Source organism: Mauremys reevesii, linkage group 2 (genome assembly GCF_016161935.1).
Source record: "Mauremys reevesii isolate NIE-2019 linkage group 2, ASM1616193v1, whole genome shotgun sequence".
In the NCBI taxonomy this organism is placed as follows: Eukaryota; Metazoa; Chordata; order Testudines; family Geoemydidae; genus Mauremys; species Mauremys reevesii.
In genome coordinates, this window is record NC_052624.1 from 255,906,017 (window position 1) to 255,929,888 (window position 23,872).

The 23,872-nt window shown below is 42.7% G+C and overlaps 1 protein-coding gene across 1 annotated transcript in view; it reads right to left on the reverse strand.

Moving 5' to 3' along the window:
* EIF3E (eukaryotic translation initiation factor 3 subunit E) overlaps positions 1-17,958 on the reverse strand; it is a 56,126-nt gene extending 38,168 nt beyond the window's left edge. Inside the window, exons 1-4 of the mRNA XM_039526575.1 lie at positions 17,805-17,958; positions 15,008-15,122; positions 10,024-10,141; positions 183-225 (exon numbers count right to left, since the gene is read on the reverse strand). Of these exons, the coding sequence (XP_039382509.1) occupies positions 183-225; positions 10,024-10,141; positions 15,008-15,122; positions 17,805-17,894 (366 nt within the window). The 5' untranslated portion in view covers positions 17,895-17,958. The remainder of the gene's footprint in view (positions 1-182; positions 226-10,023; positions 10,142-15,007; positions 15,123-17,804) is intronic.
* Between the last annotated feature and the right edge of the window lie 5,914 nt (positions 17,959-23,872).

Here is a 23,872-nt window from a genome sequence, read left to right on the forward strand (position 1 = left end):
AGCTTTTAAATATTTTCATGCATGAAGTTTTGCACATCAGCTACATTTAAACTAGACAGATAGGCCAGGGTGCCAGGTTCTTGATATTGCAAGACTGTTGGATTGAATATAATTTAGCCTGTCACTTTTACATATTTAAAAATGTAAAAATAAAATAAAAAAAATAATAAAAAAAAACTTACACCATGCTTGTCAGCTAGATAATCAAAGAGCATTCGACCATCCCTGTAACAAAAATAAAGATCTGTAAAACATCAGTTTTAAACTGACCATCACAAGATAATATGTAATACTAAATAAAGCTATTAAAAGGAGAACAGTCTCTTTTTTTAAACTTCCCCTGAGTACCCCATGACTTTTTTAAAAAAAAATTGTTGCTGCGTGAAAGGCCCACACAAACCAAGAGGACTGAGTATACAGAATAAATTGTGAATCCGAATAGCCATGATGTGCTGTCAAATGAACTAAAAGAATTTAGCATTCACTATAACAACTCTGGATATTCTTGTTCTCCACAGAAATTACATCCTATGTCAACTGAGTTCTATCCAATTATGCAGCTGGTGAAAAAAAATATTTCCCTGTGGTCAGTTTTGAATTTTCCACCTTTCCATTTCATTGAGTGTCCCCTTGTCATGCAACAGAGAGAACAGAAGCACCCAAGCTTCATTCTCTACCATTCATGATTTTATAAGCTTTTATCATGTCCCCTTTTAGAAATCTGATTTCTTAGGTAAACCACCCCAATCTTTTCAATTGTTCTACAGAGGAGAGTTTTTCCATGCCCATAGTGTCTCTCTCGTATCACCTTTCTCGGAACCCAAGAAGAGATGTAAGGCTTACTGGTTGTCCCCAGATCACCCCTAGAACTATGTTTTTTATATTTAGGTACATTTGGTACCCTCCAATACGATAGCTGTTCTTAATGGGATTGTATATTTTTGCTAGCTGGTCACATGTTTCATACTTCAGATTTTTCAGAACTCTTTAATATATACCTCCCTGGGTCTGGTAACTTGTTAAATTATCAATTTGGTCCAGCACTTCTACTTCTGACACCTCAATCTCTGATAGCACTTCATCTTTATTGCCAGAAAAGAGCAGGTTCAATGAAGGCACCTCCCTGCAATATCCTCTGCAGTAAAGAGTGATGCAGAGAAACAGATCAGCTTCTCAGCAAGTTATTACAAGGTGAGAAAAATGTACTTGCATTTTTTAAGGAGAACTATTGTGCACTGCACTAGTGCCACTGTTAGCTGAAAAAACAATCATGCCGTTAATAAGAAACAATCCACTGCATCCTAAGAACTTGGGTGTGGGGGAGTTTTGCACGGAAATCAATTATCAATAACGATATTATACTGCATTTATGAAATTACAAAAGGATCTTAAAGCACTTTATAGACAAATTAATCTTCACTCAGGATGTCTACCAATTTACAAATTTGAGATCACCAGTATTTTTCAAGGATCTCCAGGAAACCATAAACAAGCCAAGGACTTTTTACTATCTTTGGTGTTGTACCAGAAATTAGCCATGACTTGTTCAGAGCAAATACAGTTTGGATGAGTGCAAAATAGATTTTATTTATTTATTTTTTAATTTTTAACTCAGACTATATACAAAGACTTACTCAAAAGGTCAAATATATATTAACATCTTAAAAGCTGAAAAAAATAAAGATACGGAATTGATCAAAACTGTGCAGTTATTGATACTTCATTTACAAGAGCCACGGGGATAAGGATAATTGACACAGCTGTGAATTTTCATTCTAGGGTTCTCCACGTCAGACAGTCTTGACAATGGACCCCTATTCCTACAGCAACTGGAAACAAGCCAGATTTTTGTTCCAAGCCTGATCTTAGTACAGTCCATCAGGGTGAACTCTCCCGAACAATAATATTTTTCAGCTTTGGAAACATACTATATAAAAACCTAATATTACTATTCAACTCAAACGATTTGCAGCAGCACACTGACATGAAATGTAGGGATTTCTCGGAGAAACACCCTCCTCCTTTCAAACACGAGCAACAGCTAGAAAAATCCCTGGCCATAATGCAGTCCTCTGCGGGAGAGCTGGACTGTGACACGGAAGGTCCTAGAAGGAAAATTCTGGTTTGTCTGGGAATTTTCATTCAGTTCCCTCCACAGACAGTCTTTACAGTGCACTGTATAAAGTCATAAATAATCCACTGGGAGGGAGAATTCAACTTACCAAGGAGAACTGAAAGGAGCACAAGGGCTATTGGGGCACCCTGTTCCATTACACCTTTCTCCCAAACACTGCTGTGTTTCTAAAGATTGGTATCAATTGTGGCTGGGCCCTACGTAACATAATGAGAAGACTGGCCAGACAAAGGTAGTATCCCTTTCACATGAAGGGATGGATCACATGGCATTCGTTAATACCCATGCAGAATTTACAAGTCCAAAAGGGATGTACTCTATTGAAAATGCTTCTTATTGTAGCAGAAGCTGATGTATCCATGTGACTCAACCCAATCATATCCTTAATAGATTTCTAAGAGGTTTATTTTCATATTCTGAAGTTCGGGGAACAATGCTGTAATGACAGCATTAGAGTATTTCCCCTGGAATATCAATCTCCTTGTTGAGAGACCCGAGATATAAAATGGGCAGTATACCATTGTTTCTCTTTGTATCACAAATAATGTTGTGCCCTTTTCAAAATCTCTCTCTCCACATGGAATTGGTTCTAGTTCTCCAATGTGTAGGAGATGGACTACTACATCCTTCCTCTTCTGATACAATGGTTCTTGTTCCTGGGACAATGTGTGAGTTTCGTTGAATATCCTTCCCTGATTGTGTCAAGCACCCATTTACTCCCATGCGAATCACCCCTCATGGAGAGTGGACAGCTTCCCCAACTTTGGAAACTCAAGAGAAACTTTAGGAGTTAGATGGTTTTCCAGCGAATCCCAGCCTTGGTATTCTAACTCTGAGAAAAATGAGCAATGGTTTCCTCCTAATGGGCAACCTTTATACTGCAACCTGGAAGAAAAATGGCTTCAAAGGAAACAAAGAGATAAGGTTGTTTGAAGACTCTCTCACTAGAAGGAGGGAGAGACTTAATCCCATGTCTAAAACATCAGTGCTCAATGACTGCTTTGTCTTTACACTCCTCAAAGAGCTCATCAACAAAATATTTGGAAGGATATCAGGTGATATTCTGCAATTCTGGTTTCTTACCATGGAACAACAGCTGTCCCCAGAACAAGCCTTTGGAAGTTTGAATGTCAGCACATCTTAGGTGATGCATCAGTCCTGGAAAGTTGCTAATGAAATCTCATTAAAGGTAGATTTTATGTAATTTATTTATTTAGGAACATGCTCAACAATGGCCTCCCAGTTGAACAAAGATCTCCACAATAAGAGAATGCAGACAAGAGAATATTCTCAAGGCTCATGTGGATGTATTAAAGTTTAGTCTGAGTGATAATCTTATTTCTCCAGTCTGTGGGTTTGGCAGGACTACTCTGCCAACTGGTATGATTATGCCCTTTACTAAGGAAGTTGCAGCAGGCAGAGAGTAATGAAGACCTTTTAGTCCTTAGTCCAAGGAATTTTCACTTCACCTTACTCACACCATCAAACCAGGTGAGGAAAAATTAAAGCTCTCCTTCCATTTGCAAGTTAAAAAAAACAGGTCTTTCATTCTCTAAAAAACATATGCACCTGTAAAGTTAGACCCTCATTTGTGCTTAATTCTGGGAAGATTAGCCAAGTCTGAGGTACCATGCTCAAAACCCCAGTTTTAGAGATTTCTCCTTTGTTTAACTGATTGTGAGCAACATATTCACCAGTCCCTGGGCCAAACCCCTGAGACAAAGAGTAAGGTGATCCTGTGAGGGGGAGAGTGCTTTACCTGGGAGTCTGAAACAACAGTCTGCAGGCATGTGTCCTGCATGCCTCCCTAAGGAAAACAGCCACTTCTTGGCCTCCTGTGGGGCACCTGTAGCCTAGAGGGGGAAAGGAGGTAAGCCCATCTTTCAGGGAAGGGGACTGACCGCACAAACTGAGCAAACTAGAGCCACTGGAGACAATGGAGTCATTTGTATCAGAGGTCACAGCAACTGGTACCTCTTATGCAGCTGAGCCCTCACAAGTAAAACAGTTTATAGGAGAAAGGGTGCACTCTGGGGCCTTCTCGACTGCCTCAGCACAGATCTTGTCTACACACTGGCTGGGAGCAGGAATTTCTTCCTTCTGTGAACTTCAGTGATTAAGGAAAGCTCCAGTGAAACTTTCCTGATTGCTCTGCAAGCTATGGGAACTGGGGTCCAATATGTAGGTGAGAAGCAGGGTATATTAAAAATATACCCTGGTTCAATGCCACTGATTCTAGCCTGGTCTCAGGGAAAGGAGCTTTCAGGTGGCCTGCTCAACCATCTCAGCATAGACCTCACCCACATGGTAGCTGAGGGCTGAGTCTGTGCGGCCTACTGTCTGTTTAGGAGAGGTGTTCTTCAAATCCTCCTCAGAAAGCCGGAAGAATATTTTTTGAAGTTTAGCAGTTTTGGAGGAGAAAAACATCAAAACTGATGAAGAAACAGACATTTTGTTAAAAAACCTCTGGAAGCTCTCCTACAAAGAGACCTGGAATCTGCCATATGTGCTGCTTGGAGAAGAAAATTCTGGAGAGTTCCTCCTGAAATGTGGTCCTAAACCCAGGCTCAAAGCAAAGATCTGGTCTGCCTACAGATCTCATGGAGATGAGAAACACCCCACTGCGAAAACTGAAATATGGAAGGAACTGAGAATAATTAAAAAGTTTCAGTTGATAAAGAGTGTTAAAAACCTCAAAACAGAGGGAAAATATTAACAATTTCCCTTATGAGTTTTCATTCAAAAATGGGAATCAGATTTAATTTTTATTTAAAAAAAAATCTGATTCAAGTCCTAATCCAGTCTCACTGTGTACTCCCCAGATACTGAACTAAGCAGTTTTACATATTAAAAATTCATTGCCTCAAAGTCACTAAGTAAATACAGTTTGCCATCTACTATAAGCAGATATTTATCTGGAAAGAATAAAGCTGTCAGATTCAGTCTACAAGTTACTCCCTTATGCGAAAAAGCTTTGTTATGCATCTCCTACGCTAACCTGGGCACTCAAAGTCCTGGAAGGCTACTCTAATCTCATATATCCATTCTAATATATAGACCGGACCCTCGCTAGAACGCGCGTCTATATAGTGCAAATTCACATATAACGCGGTCGTGGCCATGGATCCCAAATTTAATTACTTTAATTGCAATTCATTTTAACGTGGTCCCCGTGTTAACGCAGTACCGCAAATGGATCCCAAATCCCGCGTTCTAGCGAGGTTCCAGTGTACTTCAAAATTGAGACTTGGAGTAATTAAATAGCCCTGATCACTTCAGCATCCACAAGGTAACAAGGACAGACCCCTTGAGCTCCCTCAAAGATATCTCCCTCGTTTGGCCAAACTTTCAGATTTACGAAAACTCAACACTGTCCCCATTTTAAGTACTCATAACATTATAATTCTTCTTTACATGACAAGTCCCACCAGTTCAAAGTACAGCAGTGAATGTCAACAGTGCCATATTCTATAAGAAAAAGACCTATCTAGTGAGTGGGCTGTATCCCTGTATGAAACAAGAAAACTCCCTTTAGTTGCAGCTGACAATTTTTAAGCCTAAACTGCAAGAGCAGACCCTTCACAATGATGTGTGAAACACAACAGTATATTTTTACATCATATTAAGGAAATGCCAATGTAAAAAATAATAAAATCTGATATATGCACCAATTCAGTACACTGTACTGAATTCCACAAGAGGAAGGATGACAATATTACATTTTAGCATGCAGTTTGTAAGACCATTAGCCAAGTAGAACATGTATGCATCTATCCATGCTGGAAGCTTCAACAACTTGTGTCACAGTACACACAGATTTTCAGGTAGGTAAAATGAGCCTTCATGCACTGGCAAGTATCCCTTGTGTGGCTTTCCAAGATACATAGGTTTTGATTCTCAACTATGCCTAAAGCCAGCAGGAAATTAGACATAGCAGACCTTTGATCCACCACATCCCCTTGCCTTCCCTCACACAGACGGTGGCAGAGTTCTCACAGAGATTCCTCCTAGACAAGGGAAGTTTTCCAGCATAAATATCTGGCTGCTTTCAATTCACTTTGTGCCGACCTTAAACATCTAGGCAACAGACCTTGAAAAATAAAAGTCATTCTGAATCCCCAACTTGCTAAGTGCTAACTGATCTCAGTAAGGCATTTTGTGTAACTGACTAAATCGAACTACAAGTCAGAAGAGTTCGCAAAGCTCAAAGAAGCAAGCATCTGTATGCTGTTCTAAAGATCTCACTTTACTACTAGTAGGAAAGTTTGCCCTAGTGTATGTGGCATGAACTGTTCTTTCTAGCTCAAAAACAAGGATATTAAGTGTCTTGAGATAAATTAAAAGGTTCTGTTCCTATTGTGCACCTTGCCACAAAATCTCAGGGAAGAGGCTGCCTGAACCTGTGGCTCTGAAGGCCACACTTGTATGTACTCTTGTAAGCATCTTCTAACAGTATCTTGTTCTTGTACCAATACTTAATCATAGATACCTGTCTGAACAAGAGCATCCTTAAAATATTTGTATTGTCATAAGATATCTTTCCATCCATGCAAGAATGCATGTGTGAACTGAAAAGATAGCAAAAAGTATCCATAGATTCTCATGATGGGAATACATCATAAAGGAACATTTAAGTGGTCAGGTGCCCTGGTGACCTTCCAACATCTGAGGTATGCAGGAAATCCCTCAAAACAGCTCTGAAGCAATGAAGGACTACAGGTAATGAATTACTAGAAACAGGATTCCCTTCAAGGCAGCACAGATGTGGTGTGCAGCAACTCATAGCTTATCAAGTGCAAACGTATCACAATGTGCAAGTAGAGAAAAAAAAGAGACGGTACCATTTACCATTATAACCTCTAGTCAGCAGATTTATCAAGAAGGAGGGTATTCCTTATACAACTTTGGAGACGTGAACTCCCTAAAGATGTGATGGTAATTCTTGGGAGAGTCAGATATACCATAGGGAATTTATCCCTATGGCTTAGTGGCAAGTCACACATGAAGCAGATTCAAATTGAACAGCAGATGTCTTAGCTGACAAATGGAAAGAAAAAAGAATGCACAAGAGGACAGTTAAACAAAACAGCTATAACTGCCTGAGGTACTAATCAGCACAAAGCTATTTCCTACTATTTGTTAAACTACAAACTGAAGCAAGAAGGTATATTTAGTTAATTTAAGTCCCGAGGAAAACCTCAGGACATTTCTATTTTAACTGCTTTGAGTTGATTTTATGACTGGTGCAGCAGGCATAGAGAATTATACCATCAGCAACAAAACAAAAAAAAATAATGACAAGACCACAGAAGACAAAGAACATACCCCTTTGCTGTGGGTTTTTTGGGAAAGCAGGTGAACTGCTGCCCTCAAAACTCAAATTACATGGGGGTCCTAGTCAGCTGGGCAGCACCGACCCAAGATTGGTGAGCAACACAATTACTATGGAGTAAGGTCAAGTTACTCTAAGTTCTCACCTGTGAATACGGAAATATGTATGTCCTATGGTAATTTATAGTTATAAAAAACCCCAAATCATTAACATTTATGTATACATAATTACATTTTAATCATTTTAGTCTGCCATTTCCCAAAATACAGCCTGCTCCAGTATCATGTGAGAACAAAGGCAGACTCAAAAAGCAAAATTCTACTCCTTTTGGAATATAGCAAGACACCACAAAATTTCACTTCCAGTAAACTGTTATTAACTATACTTTTTACAGCCTAATTTTTCCTAGAATTCTTAGTGTCTTTAGTTCAAATACCATAAAAAACCCACAAACACACATAAAAAAGAAAGAAGAGATGTGGTAGGGTTTGCAGGTTAGAGCAGCCTTCAGGAAAAAGGTGTGGAGGTCCCTCAGGGCAGAGGTGTGGAGGGTGCAGGTGTGTGGGGGCAGCTCGAGGAATGCAGGACCTAGACTCTTTCTTTGTAACTGACTAGATGTCAAGTTGGCAGCAGGGTCCTTTATCAGGAGCTGGATATCCCCCACCCATTCCTCCAATTCGGGGAGGGGCGGGGGGGCGATGGGTACATCCAAACCCCTGCATCCTAGAGCTGGCCCCAGTGCAGAGATCCCTGGAGGCTCCCCATCCCAGCTTCACATCCTGTGGAAGGCACAAGACCCAACACCCACCTGGCCCCACTTACCAGGAGCCATGAGAGGCAAAGTTCTTTAAGTCATGCAGGAGTCGCTGAGGCTCAGCAGGCCTGACCTGTGCCACTTGGCAGAGGCAGAACCACACCTGGGCAAAGTGTGAGCCCTCCAGGGAACACAACCCCAACTCCACCCTCCACCTCTGACTCCATATTCACCAAGTCACAACACTACTCACTGAAATTTGGCTCTGCCACCCCTGCATCATGACCAGGTTTCGGTGAGTGATATTGTGAAAAAGTTGTGGTGAGAATTGTTAGTTGCAGTGAGTGCTGAAAGTTGAAGTTTCTACAACAAAAATCATGACCCACAATTTTCTTGCAGCCTTATTTATTATAAATATTTGCCATGGTCCTGCAAGCAGATCCATGCAAGAATACACGTTCATGTTGAGCTTCACTGAGGTTAATGGGATTCCATATGGGTGCAAGGTTACTCCCACATGGATTCAACTGCAGGAGGAAGATCTTAGTAATTAGCTGCATCAATATATTTTCTTTTCCTTGTTCACCGTAGTGTATTTGCAGGACATAATCCAAGATATTTAAGAAATAAGCCCATTTCACATGGGTTAAGGGGAATACTTGTGCTTTCTTTGAAACTGGTGATTATATTAATTACATTTTATGCCCAGAAATATTTCAACAACTCAAATTAATCAGAATACTGAAATGTTATCTTGCCATTCTGTCCATGCCATTTATCATGAGTACTACAAATATTAAGGAGTTGCAATGATATGCTGCATTAAAAAAAATACTTGGGGGGGGTGTGGGGTGTGTGTGAGAAATTCAGGTATTGGCATTTTCTGAAATTCCCTAATAAAAGGTATTGAACAACTTGGTTCAGGTGTTGCACATAATATAACATTCTTCACTAAGGAGAAAATAGTCTGCAATTCTCAGGGCTGGTCTTTACTACAGGGAGATCAATGCTGCGCAGCAGGGATCAATTTAGCGGGTCTAGTGAAGACCTGCTAAATCAACGGCAGAGTGCTCTCAGGTTGACCCCAGTACTCCAGCTCTCAGAAGAGTAAGGGACGTTGACCAGAAAGCGTCTCCCGGCAATGGAGCACAGCAAAGACACTGGGGTAAGTCGACCTAAGCTACATAGCTGGAGTAGCATAACTTAGGTTGACTTCCCCCTGTAGTGAAGACAAGCCCTCAGACTCACTTCTTGAACTGGCAGACCTATGAAGTGCCTCAGATGATGCTTCTAGCTGTTTAAGAAGTTATTTTCATCACCTCTGAAGGTGATTACAACAGCTAGTTATGTGCCTGGAAGGATGATACTTCAACATTCTACTTTGAAGGTGTTATGGAAAAAGAGCAGCAGAAAATTAACATATCACTTGGGCTTTTCCGGGATGACTTCCAAGGCCTTTCTATCTATTTCATCACCTAAACACAAACAATATTTAAATTATGATAAAACATTTCTTACAAAGACGATTTATTTTTATTTCTGTATTTAACCACTTTGGTGGTCAACATCCTGAAGTATAAGCTCTCCCTCACAGAGACATTATTAATGGAAAGCAGAATATCATCATATGGAGGTCCAAGACATCACAGCATAAATATCAACATCCGGAGTACAGGCAAAGGGAGCAAAGATTTTCAGCTTTAAACTGACAACTGTTAATTAGAAAGCCTCTTTGCACTGGTCCAACAAGGCATCTGGGAAGATGAATTCCTACAATGTCTAGAGTATTAAAGAAAATATTACCTAGTAGATTGCATTTGTCTTGTAGTTTCTGGATCTTCAAACATCTTGACAATTGGCTCAGTTTCTAACTGAAGCTGTTTCAGCTGTGCAACAACAGCAGTCCTCTTTTCACGCAAAGCTAGATAAAGAAAGAGTACAATATAAAGTTAACACCTTAGCAAGCAGCATGTAGTTATCTGATGTAGAATCAGCTAGAGTGCTGAGTACCCTGACATCCAAAAAAGCTCAGCTCATTTGTCCCCCCAGTCAAGCCATATTAAATGTCACAATGATTAATAAAGAATTAAAGGAGTGTGATATAATTAATGCCACACAACATGGCTTTATGGAAAATAGATCCTGCCAGACTAACTTAGTACTTTTTGATGAATTACAAGTTGAGTTGATAAAGGTAATAGTGCTGAGATAACACATTTCTGTACAGCATTTGACTTGGTACCACATGACATTTTGATTTAAAAACAGAATGATATAAAATAAACATGGCACAAATTAAATCAATTCGAAGCTAGCTAACTGGTATGTCTCAAAATAATTGTAAAAGGGGAGTCATCATTGAATGAGTGTTTCTAGAGGGGGCCCACAGGGATCAGTTCTTGGCCCTATGCTATTTAACGTTTTTTATCAATGACCTGGAAGAAAACAAAATCATCAGGGCTAGTTTGCAGCTGACACAAAAATTTGGGGAATGGTAAATAATGAAGTGAACAGGTCGCTGATACAGAGTGATCTGGACTGCTTGATAAATGGGCCACAAGCACGCAATATGCATTTTTAATACGGCTAAATATATACATATACATCTAGGAATAAAGAACACAGGGCATGCTTATAGGATGGGCGTCTCTATCTAATTACCTGAGCATGAGCTCCCAGTGAGATGCTGTGGTCAAAAGGGCTAATGCAACCCTGGGATGCATAAACAGGGGAATCTTGAATAGGAATAAAGGCTATTTTACCACTGTATTTCGCTCTGACCATTCCTGGAATGCTTTGTCCAGTTCTGGTGCTCACAAATCAAGAAGAATGTTTATAGATTGGAAAGAGTTCAGAAAAGAGCCATGAAAATGATTAAAGGATTAAAGTATCAGAGGGGTAGCCATGCTAGTCTGGATCTGTAAAAGCAGCAAAGAGTCCTGTGGCACCTTATAGACTAACAGACGTATTGGAGCATGAGCTTTCGTGGGTGAATACCGACGAAATGGGTATTCACCCATGAAAGCTCATGCTCCAATACGTCTGTTAGTATATAAGGTGCCAGAGGACTCTTTGCTGCTTTTAAAGGATTAAAAAACATGCCTTTCAGTGATAAGCTAAATAGACTAAAGGAGCTCTAACAAAGAGAAGGTTATGGGGTGACTTGATTACAGTCTGTAAGTAGCTACGTGGGGAACAAATATTTAATATTGGGCTCTTCAATTCAGAAGATAAATGTATATGATCCAATGGCTGCAAGTGGAAGCTAGACAAATTCAAACTGGAACTACAGCATACCTCCACTTCCAACAGTGAGAGTAATTAATCATCATTCTCCATCATTGGCAATTTTTAATCAAGATTGGATGTTTTTTCTAAAATGATATGTTTGGGGACTTACTGGGGAAGTGTATGTCCTGTATTATCCAGGAAGTCAGACTAGATGGTAACACTGGTCCCTTTTGGCTTGGAATCTATGACTCATTTTACAAGTGACTAGCTTAATAAAAAGCCACTCTCTCTATGGAAGAGTTTTACACCCCAGTCATGAACAACTTAAAATATTTCTCATCTGCAATGAAGGAAGACACAGTGTTTTGGATACATTTGTTTGCTTCTGACAAAGTTGCAAAGGTGAAAAGCAATACAAGGGAAGATGCTACATATATTCAAGGGGAATGAAATGATTATCTGCTGAACTGAAACTGTACAAAAAAAATCTTCTACAAATCTAGGCTAGATTTTTGTTCTGTGAGCACTCAAACTCTGACAGAAAAGCTATTTGAAAAGTAAGAAGAAAGATGCTTACAAGAAGCCTAATCTGCAAAATAATTTTCAAGCTGGTAGAAATAGTTAGGAACACTACAGTTTTACATCCAGTGCTACCATGTGTGACAGAGGAAGCATTGAAGAGACCATGATTTGGAACAAAACTGCCAAAGTTTGAGAAAAATCAGCTATCTGAGTATAGAACTTTATGGAGCAAGAGGTTACACCACCCAATCCAGCAACGAGACAAAGGTAACGAAAAGAATGAAGTTGTCCCAACACACACTGCAGTCAACCACAGTGTTGTATCCACAGAAGAATGATCCTAGGCATAACCACACCACAAATTTGAGAACGAATTCTAGTGGACAAACTGGTAATGATGAGTAATTCACAACCCAGTCTAAACCTGAGAAACACTTGCCTGATAAGTGGTACTTCAATATGCTGGAACTATCCACACCTTCAGTTGACTCTTATGATTACAAAAATGAAGGTGGTGGGGGAAGAAGAGAGCAAAAGAAGAAACCATTCAGTTACCTTACTGATTATATGAAAGCATGTTTATTCCGTGACTCCTGCAGTTGAACAAGTTAAAGGTAAGGAAGGCAGAAGAAAGTATAATTACTAAATGTGTGCAAATGCATTTGTTTAATGTATTTGCACTAAATTTCTAGCTTTAACTAATTAATACTGTAAAGTTTCTTACGAATGCAACTCAGCTATAACCTTGGAAACAGTCATTCAACTGACAGAAAGATTGAGAGTTGCCCATACATAACCCTTCATGGTAAATTTGGGTAAAAGAACATAATCTACACTTATTATAATTATGTATATAAAAGTAGCCTGTACAGAGAGAAAATTAAATGTACAGAGGTGCAGCACTTGGTGCACCACAGGTCAGATTTCTTGCACAGAGCACCAAGCAAACAAATAGTCCTGAATAGTACTTGACTCTGAATGAAAGTGTTACCTACAGTAAACTTTATTTTATATTGTTAGATAAAGTTCATGATGGTTAACATTTGAACCATCACATACAGAAGAAATTTTGTACTGAAGTTATTGTAAGAAATATAGAATAGCAGCATCACTGAATAGGTATCAAACTGTCAATAATTCAGAAGTTTAATTTCAAGAATAAATTACATGCTCTAGAACAGGAGTTCTCAAATTGGGGGTCAGGACCCATCAGGGGGTCGCGAGGTTATTACATGGGGAGGTCGCGAGCTGTCAACCTCCACTCCAAACCCTGCTTTGTCTCCAGAATGTATAATGGTGTTAAATAGATAAAAAAAGTGTTTTTAATTTATAAGGGGGGGGAGGGTGTCACACTCAGAGGCTTGCTATGTGAAAGGGGTCACCAGCAAAAAAGTTTGAGAGCCACTGCTCTAGAAAATGCAAACAAAAGGATAATTTGGGAGGAATGTAGCTGGATTGTGTGTGGAATGCAGGCAGAGGTTTCCCAGTAACCAGACTTATTCCCTCAGCTTTCTTCCAGATATGAACTCAAACTTCAAGGAATCGTTTCTGCATATATGCAAGCTATCAAAGTGAAACATTATCCAACTAGAAAACTGCACATCAGCTGAAATGGTGTACTGTAAGGCTGAATCAAAATATTAAATAAAATGTTAAGATTGCCAAATCAGGTGCTCAAAAGTTAGGAAATGCCAGAATTGAATGCTTGTACGCAGGGCCGCCCCAAGCACGGAGGGTCCGCTGGTCCCGCGGCTTCGGCGGACTGCGGGAGGTCCACTAAAGCCGCGGGACCAGCGGACCCTCCGCAGGCAAGCCGCCAAAGGCACCCTGCCTGCCGCCCTTGCGGCGACCAGCAGAGCGCCCCCAGTGGCTTGCTGCCCCAGGCACGCGCTTGGAGCGCTGGTGCCTGGAGCCGCCCCTGCTTGTACATTAATTTTCTCCCCGGGCATGTTTGTGTAATTACATTCTTGCCTAGTATCAAAAGGAAAGTTTGTGGAAGAGCCAGGAATAGAACCCAGATTTCTTTGGTCCCAGCCCATTGCTTTAAACACAAGAGAACTTTCTGCTACTCACTGCCTCATTTGCTGTTCATCTTGCACGATCAATGAAGCAGAGGTCTTGTAGAACAAGCTGTATGTGATCCTGTAAAGACTAATGAAGTTATTCCTAACTTCTGAGTACCCGACTTTGGAACCTTAATGATCCCTAAACAGTTTTTTGTAAGTAACATTTATTAAATGCAAAGTTATACTAATTTACCGGTAGCCCCAATGCCTAGACTCTGGGTGAAAGGATAATTTACTCCTTGCCACAGAACATGTTTGACCGCTCTGCTGTTTTATGTTTTAATACATGACATAGAAACCGTAACTTTGAACTTCCACATGTGTGATTAAACCTCGATCACAACTGACCTGAAAATCATATGCAGTACTATAATGGAAATAACGTGTCTCTATAGTTTCCAAGATTGAATGCTTTAAAGGAAAGCTTGAACACAGCCTTCCCCCCCAACACTCCTAACTATGCAATATTATATTTTCACAGGCAAAGAATAGCTATGTAACCAATGATATGGCATCAGGGGAGTTATGGTAATCCCAGAGTCTTTGTTATTGGTCATGAAGTACTCTTATATACACCACTTTGAAACTCTAAATTTTTAAATACAAGAAAATCTTTTTACAGATGAATGACAATGACCCTTTTTAAACAAGGCACCTGCTTTCATTAATCATCTTTCCTTAAATTTGATACTGATATTTCTATTCCATAGGTACCAAGTACTGCATACAAGTTATTACCAACTATCAATGTATTGTTCAGAACCATACCAGAATACGGTGCCAAGTGAACAGTGATCAAAAGGAAAGAACAAAATGACAAATGTTCTAAACAAAAAACTACTACCAGGGATAGTTTTGAGACAGTAAAATTGGCAGTTGTTGAAAAGGATTGTTATAATTTCATTCACTCAAGCATCTACTTTAAAACTGACCGCAAAATCCACAGATCCACTTATGACCAAGCTTACCATGAGGAATCTCATCTGAATAAAGGTTTTTGTACACATCCATAGCAAAATCCACCATGTTGGTATCACTAAGAAGCTCCAATTTTCCTTGAAGTAATTCTTTTTCATTGTATATCTGAAACAATAAGTTAAAAAGATTTCATATAACATATTGAAACACTCTTTAAATAAAGTATCTGATTACTTTTTAAAGATCACAATGGTGGCAATAACAGGACCTTAAATTTGACATTAAGTAGTTTTTCAAAACTCCCCGCTTAAAGTCGCATTTTTCAGGAACATAATTTCAATGTTAAGTGAGGAGTTACTGTAGTTGGGATTATGTTTTACATTGTGCATTACTTTGCATTTATCAACACTGAATTTCATCTGTCATTTTGTTGCCCGGTCACGCAATTTTGAGAGATCCCTTTGTAGCTCTTCGCAGTCTGCTTTGGACTTAACTACCTTGAGTAGTTAACAGAATCACAGAAAATCAGCGTTGGAAGATATCTCAGGAGCACATCTACTCCAACCTCCTGCTCAGAGCAGGACCAACCGCAACTAAATCATCCCAGCCAGGGATTTGTCAAGCCAGGCCTTAAAAATCTCTAAGAATGAAGATTCCACTACTTCCCTAGGTAACCCATTCCAGTGCTTCACCACCCTCCTAGTGAAATAGTTTTTCCTAATATCCAACCTAGACCTCCCTCATTGCTTCTTGTCCTGTCATCTGCCACCACTGAGAACAGCCTAGCTCCACCCTCTTTGGAACTCCAGTTGAAGGCTGCTATCAAATCCCCCCTCACTCTTCTCTTCTGCGGACTAAATAACCCCAGTTCCCTCAGCATCTCCTAAGTCATGCCCCAGCCCCTTAACCATTTTCTTTGCTCTCCGCTGGACTCTCTCCAATTTGTCCACATCCTTTCTGTAGTGGGGGGCCAAAAACTAGATGCAATACTCCAGATGTGGCCTCATCAGTGCTGAATAGAGGGGAATATTCACTTCCCTCGATCTGCCGGCAATGTTCCTACTAATGCAGCCCAATATGCTGTTAGCCTTCTTGGTAACAAGGGCACACTGTTGACTCATATCCAGCTTCTCATCCACTGTAATCCCCAGGTCCTTCTCTGCAGAACTGCTGCTTAGCCAGTCGGTCCCCAGCCTGTAGCAGTGCATGGGATTTTTCCATCCTAAGTGCAGGACTCTGCACTTGTCCTTGTTGATCCTCATTAGATTTCTTTTAGCTCAATCCTCCAATTTGTCTAGGTCACTCTGGACCCTATCCCTACCCTCCAGTGTATCTACCTCTCCCTCCAACTTTGTGTCATCTGCAAACTTGCTGAGGGTGAAATTTATCCCATCATCCAGATAATTAATGAAGATGTTGAACTAAACAGGCCCCAGGACAGACCCCTGGGGCAGTCCGCTTGATACCACGCTGCCAAACAGACATCAAGCCATTGATCACTACCCGTTGAGCCCGATGATCTAGCCAGCTGTCTATCAACCTTATAGTCCACTCACCCAATCCATACTTTTTTAACTTGCTGGCAAGAATACTGTGGGAGACCGTAGCAAAAGCTTTGCTAAAGTCAAGATACATAATTGCAAATTTTGCTACCTCACTGTTTACCCCTTTGTCCAAATCATTATGAATATGTTGCATTGTACTGGTCCAAGTACAGACCCCTGGGAGACAGCACTATATACCTCTCTCCATTCTGAAAACTGAACATTTATTCCTAGTTTGTTTCCAATCTTTTAGCCAGTTACTGATCCATAAAAGCACTTTCCCTCTTATCCCATGACATCTTACTCTGTTTAAGTGCCTTTGATGAGGGACCTGTCACAGGCTTTCTGAAAATCAAAATACATTATATCCACTTGAACACCCTTGTCCACATGCTTGCTGACCCCCTCAAAGAATTTTAGTAGGCTGTAAGGCATGATTTCCCTTTACAGAAACCATGTGAATGCTTCCCAACAAATTATGTTCACCTATGTGTAGATACATCAGTATAGGAGAATCCTAATGCAGACAAGGCCTTGGAGCTACACGGTTCCTCAATAGTACTAGAAGGTTTAGGAGACACAAGGCATGATAAGACGCATGGTCTCCCCAACCCAGGGCGTGATGGGAAGGAGGAGTCATGCCCGCACAGGTGCAGGTCCAGGAGGATCTGGGGAAGGTTCCCCTGCCCCATCTGGGGGGGGGGGGGGAGGATGCCCACCAGCAGTTAGAGAAGGATTCCCCCACCGCCCCTTGGGAGGGAACCGGCCCCAAACCCGTGGAGAGATGGGGAGGAAGTTCCTCCACCCCACCACGTGAGGAGCCGGGGTCCATGATCGCGGACAGTTGGGGAAGGAGCCCCACACCCCACCTTGGCAGGGAACGGGACCCAAGCCTGCGGGGGTTGGGGGAGGAGGATTCCCCAGACCCCACCTTGTGAGGGGACGTAGGGCGCAGGCCCGAGGGCAGCTGGAGAAGGATGCCCTGCCCCCCGCGCCGGGAGAGATCGGGAAGAGGAGCAGGTAGCACCGAGCCTGCCCTCCAGCCGCCCCCCGTTCTCCGCAGTGGCTCCGGAGCGCGCAGACCGGCCCCCACGGGACAGGCAACTGGACTCCAGGCAGCTCTTCCCGACCTCCCTCCGCATCGCCGGGGCCTGTGGGGAGGCCGATGGCAGCCCGGCGGCGCTGGGCCGGGCCTCATTGCCGCCCTCCCGCGAGAGGGAGCAGGCCCAAGGGCTGGTTTCCGCCTCTCACGTGTCGGCTGCGGGCCGGCGCGGGGCGGGGGAGCGGCCCGGTCTCCACGTACCTCCTTGACGGACAGGAACTCGAGCAGCGGGAAGACCAGGTGCCGGTCCAAGAAGTGCGCGATGCGGGTGGTCAGGTCGTACTCCGCCATCTTGGGAAAAGGGGGCGGCGCCGCACCCGCGCCGCTTCACCAACGCGCACGGACACGCACAGAGACGTGGACGCGACGCCGTCTTGGGGGAGGGGCGTGGTCGGAGTGAAGGTGGTGCGCGCGCCCATGTAACCTGGCAGCCGGAGGGAGATGGTCTGCGCGCATGCGTGCGGGGATGGCCTGGGCCGCGCGCTGAGGGCTTGCTGCCGGTCGGGCTAGCGGAGGGAGGCTGGCCGCGCGTTTACAGCGCCGCGAGTCCTTCCGTGCGCACGTGCGCTGCCGCTGCGCGTGGCGGGCCCGCGCTGAACGCTGGGTCCGAGCACACGGGGCCGCGGTGGTCGGTTCGCGCTGCTGCCAAAGCGGGGAGTTAAAGAGCTTCACTTGTTAATTGCGTCTTGCCTTGTGCAAACCATTTCCCAGCCCTGCCTGCAACTTACTAAACACAAACAGCTCTGCCTACACCAGGAGGGCAAGTAGGGTGGTACCGCCCCCGCTCAGGACACAGTACCGGCAAGAAATGTTTAGCCAGTACGGGGTACCGCAAAGCCTTGGAGCTAGCCCCCCTCCCTGGAGGGGGCGGATGGGGCGGAGCAGAACATGGCTAGGGAGGACATTCAGTCTTTATATGGCTTTAACAGCGCAATATATATGCTAACAAATTTAAACATAGGCTCTAAGTTTGTTAAGGTAGGTATTGTGGTGTTATGTTGGTCAGGAGTCCTCAAGAGGGGAAGGGGTGAAGGAATGGAAGGTGTTTAAACAGTGTTTTTTATTCTGTTTCTCCTCATTGGTCTCAATTATTCATGACATCCATACTCCATCACATCAAGTCCAAATCATTAGAGGGATACCTCTGCTTGGACTGGCCAGAGGATGTTTGGATTCTGATGTCAGCCTAGATCTGCAGCCTGATGGGAATCAGGTATTGTCCCCAGTGTACACAGACTGTCAAGGTTTCCTCCCCCATGCTGAACTTTAGGGTACAGATGTGGGGACCTGCATAAACACTTCTAAGCTTAATTCCTAGCTTAGATCTGATAACGCTGCCACCAGCCAGAAATCAGTGTCTGGCACACTTTCTGTCCCCCCAAAACCTTCCCTGGGGAACACAGATCCAAACCCCATGGATCTTAAAACAAGGAGAAATTAACCATCCCCCCTCCTTTCCCCCAGCAACTCCTGGTGAGTTCAGACCCAATTCCCTGGATCTTAAAACAAAGAACAATCAATCAGGTTCTTAAAGAAAGCTTTTAATTAAAAAAAAAAAGGTAAAAATCATCTCTGTAAAATCAGGATGGAAAATACTTTACAGGGTACTTAGATTTATATAGCCCAGAGAAAACCTCCTCTAGCCTCAGGTTCAAAGTTACAGCAAACAGAGGTAAAAATCCTTCCAGCAAAAGGAACATTTACAGGTTGAGAAAACAAACATAAGACTAACACGCCTTGCCTGTGCTACTTACAAGTTTGAAACATAAGACTGATTCAGAAAGATTTGGAGAGCCTGGATTGATGTCTGGTCCCTCTCAGTCCCAAGAACAACCAACCCCCCACCAAAGAAGAGCACAAACAAAAGACTTCCCTCCACCAAGATTTGAAAGTATTTTGTCCCCTTATTGGTCCTCTGGTCAGGTGTCAGCCAGGTTTACTGAGCTTCTTAACCCTTTACAGGTAAAAGAGACATTAACCCTTAACTATCTGTTTATGACACCCCCATTTAAATGCAAATGTTTGGGTACAATACCAAAAAGCAGCTTAGGATACAGTTCTACTTAATGGCACCTCACCCAACTTCCATAATCCATATAAACAGACTGAATACTACATATTGGGGGGTTATAATGGGCTATAATGTATCTCTATGAGCTTTTGCTGAGCCATTTCCCACTGGAAGTGGAATTTACCATTACATTAAAATATTAATTTTAAATGTTATACCAAGTTTTTGTTTGTTTTTTATTTTAAATTACAAATTGAATTTGTTAAAAGGGGGTTGGATGATGGTAAAGGAGAGGTGGGGGGCATGAGAGTTTCTCAAAAATTAAAAAGGGGGTGTGATGTCAAAAAATTTGGGAATCAATGCTCTAAGCCCACCTTGCCTCCGTGGCCACTGCCAGTCATCATCCAGCCCCCTTTCACTGGGGCAAACTGCAGTCTGTAATGGCCACTCATCATTGGTAAGGGGGTTGGACCAGCTGCCTCTGCCTATCACTGGGCTGCACCTCCACAACCCCAGTACCTTCTTGGGCCTTTAACAAGGCCTAAGCCTGGGGAATTACCAGGCTAGAGCTCCCCAGCTCCTCTTGCCTTTCCCCAGCCCAGCCCTGCCCTGCCCTGCCCTGTTTCAGGTACCCTTTTCTCCTGGGCAGCTAGGTCCTTCTCCCTCTAAGGCTGGAGAGAAACTCTTCCAACTCCTGGCTCACAGCCCTTTTATAGGGCCATCTGTGGCCTGATTGGGCATGGCCCCAGCTGTGGCTGCTTCCCCAATCAGCCCAGCCTTCCTCCACCCAAGGAGGGTAACTGCCCTGCTACATATGGTAATCAGGATTGGTCGTTAAATGTCTTCAGGGCCGGCTTTAGGCCGATTCGCTCGATTCCCGGGAATTGGGCCCCGTGCCTAAGAGGACCCCGCGCCTTAGGAGCCTTTTTAATTTTTTTTACTTACCCTGGCTGCGGTCTGTTCCGGGGTCTTCCATGGCCCAAAGCGCTGGCGGGAGCGCAGCTGCCCCACAGCCCCGCTCTCCCAGCTGGAGCTCCGGCCGGAGCGTGGCAACCCCTACCCTGCAGCTCCGCTCTCCCGGCTGGAGCCCCAGGCCCTTTAAATAGCCCCCAGAGCCCTGGGGTAGCGGGGGGCTCCGGGGGCTATTTAAAGGGCCGGGGCTCCAGCTGCCTCTGCCACCCCGGTCCTTTAAATAGCCGTTGGAGCCCTGTCGCCCCCATGCATTCCCCAGGGCTCCCGCAGCTATTTAAAAGGTCCAGGGTGGGGTAGAAGCAGGGGAGCCCTGGGCCCTTTAAATAGCTCCCAGAGCCCTGGGATAGCAGGGGGCTTGGGAGCTATTTAAAGGGCCAGGGCTCCAGCTGCCTTTGCTGCACCCCCTGCCCTGCCCACACCAGCCCCGCCCCTCCTGCCTGCAGCCAGTTCTGTACCCTGTGCCCACAGCCAGCCCCTGCCAAACCCCCTGCCCTGTCTCCAGCCAACCCCTGCCACACACCCCTGCAGCCCTGCCCAAAGCCAGCCAGCCCCACATACACCCCTGCCCACACCAGCCCTGCACCCCCTGCCCTGCCCGCACCCAGCCCCGCACCCCCTGCCCTGTCTCCAGCCAACCCCTGCTGCACCCCCCTGCCTGAAGCCAGCCAGTGCTGCACTCCTCTGTCTCCAGCCCTGCCAACCCTTGCTGCACCTCCCTGTGGCCCTGCCTGAAGCCAGCCCGCCCCACGCTCTCCTGTCTCCAGCCAGCCCCGCACCCCTTGCCCTGCCTGCAGCCAGACCCTACCTCCAGTCAGTCCCTGCCCTGCCTCCAACCAGCCCCATGTCCACTGCTGCCCTGCAGTTCCCAGGGCAGTAACCCTGCACACCTGCTTCAATGAGGGGGGCAGGGAGCAGCTGGGACTCACACATGTGCACACCTCCAGGGAGTGATGGGGACCCACACATGTCCCCATCACTCCCTGGAGGTGTGCACATGAAACAGCGGTCATTAATAACCAATCAACAGCATATATGATGCAATGTACATAATATATAATTTTATTATTTATATAGTTATGGAAAGTAAATAATACATGGAAGAAATGAAAGGCTTTTTTTTACACTTTTTTTTAGTCATCCCTGCCAGGGCCCCGCCGAAAATGTTCGAATTGGGCCCCGCACTTCCTAAAGCCGGCCCTGAATGTCTTTGCCCTTGAGAAGCATACGTAATAGAGCATTTATGAGCATCTTAATATGTAGAAGTTTTCTATCTTTTTTATTTTGCCCTGTAGCTTTTATGAGCCCCATGATGATTGTTGTTGCTCTAGACTTCTTAAGTTTTTTAATTGTAAAAGCACACCCTTGAATACTATTGACAGTAGTCATTGTATTGGGTCTGATCCATTGTACCATTGTTTCTATATCCACGAAAAGCGCTTGGTGATTTACTATTCTCTCTGGACTTATTAAAAGATTAGATGAGCATGCAATTATTTTTAATCCTTCCATTAATGCACACCACCATCGTCCAACCCTGACTACTTTACCAAGTATTGAGCCTTTCCCTTCCTGAGATTTCCATGTACATTCTGAGGGTTGTGATTTTTCCTTGAGCATCAAATAAAATATCATATTTATGGGCATCATCAGTAATAAGCGTTCTACCCATATAATATTGCGCAATGAATTCTATAATTTGGACAGGTCCCATTATTACTTTTACCACCCTTAGTTTATTCTCTATTTTTGGAATTGTCAAGACACATTCCTTAATATTATTGACAACAGCTTCATTATTAGTATAGGACTTGGCCCATCATAATGTCGGTGTTTTCTCCAAATTCGCACCACCATAGCAGAATCCTGTAGACACAAATACCCAGAAGACCCAAGAGGAATGGAACTGCCTCTTTTACATCTGGCTTTGCTTTATCTGAAAATAGAAATAACAAAAGACCCTTTCTCTTTTATAACACAAATTCATAGTTTGATTTTAACAAACTGTAAAAACCTTTTAATTGTAATTAAAACATAAAGCTTTCTTTTCCACAAACTGTATATTATTCAGCATATTTCTACTATTATACTTATCTGAATGTCCTAACAATTTTTATTTCTAACTTATGCCTCTAATCTATAATATCCTTATTCTAACAGTTAATCATTATCTTAATATTAACTGTCCATTTTCCCAAATTAAAATTTAATACACATGAAAAAGCTTCTTTAATTACTACTATCCTTATACTTTTATAATTCTAATTAACACTTACCCTTATTATTACTAATTATTATATTAAATATTTTCCTTAACATTGACAGTCTTTTTTCTAACTATAATAACAAACAATAAAAACATTATTCTGTATTCAGTAATGCCCAATTTAAATCAATAAAACAATTTAATGCCCCAAGTACATCCACTCCTATGATTCCATATCCCTCAATTCCCCGGTGCATAAGGCTGAATCAAGAGATTATGGATCATTGGCCTATACTGATGGACATTGGTCTGCTTATAGGGATGGGGAACTGTCCTCCCACCCCATTAGCCATACACATATCCCCTGATTGATATGACACGAAATCATTATTTATATTTATATCCACATTTAGTATAGACAGAGTGGATCCAGTATCTAGGTGGCATAACAATCCCACTCTTATGTCCTGGTTATTTAGTATGATTTGGACCAACGGTCTCCTGTTAAGATCCAGGAACAATAGTGACAAGATCATTGGGATGGCCTCTTCTTCTTCCTCTGATCCCTCATCTATCCTCACTCTCTTCCTCTTCTTCTATATCATTTTCAGGTTTTCTAACTCCTCCTCAGGCATCTCTAGCAAGTCCATCATTTTTTCTTCGTCCAGGTTGGGAAGGTTGTTGAACCACTCTCTGCCATTTTATCTTTCTCACTTTCTTTTTCCTTTTTTTTCTACCTCTCTCTCTCTTTCTCTTAATTGCTACTTTCCTTTTTCCCTATTTAAAACAAAATGTGATTATTCTTATTTTTAACTTATGTAATTATACTATCTCTTACTTTCACTTTTAGTACTGTTGTTGAATTTATCTATCTTATTGGCTACATCATCTTTACTTATTTCTATAATTACTGTGATCATTAAACTTACTCTATAACTATAGTTACTATTATTACTAAACTTAACACTTATTTACTACCTAATTAAACTTTATTAATTTTTCCTACTCGAATCACATTCCACAATACCTCTGTATTTATATCAATCATACAATTCCAATTTTTTATAAGATCTATTACAGTGA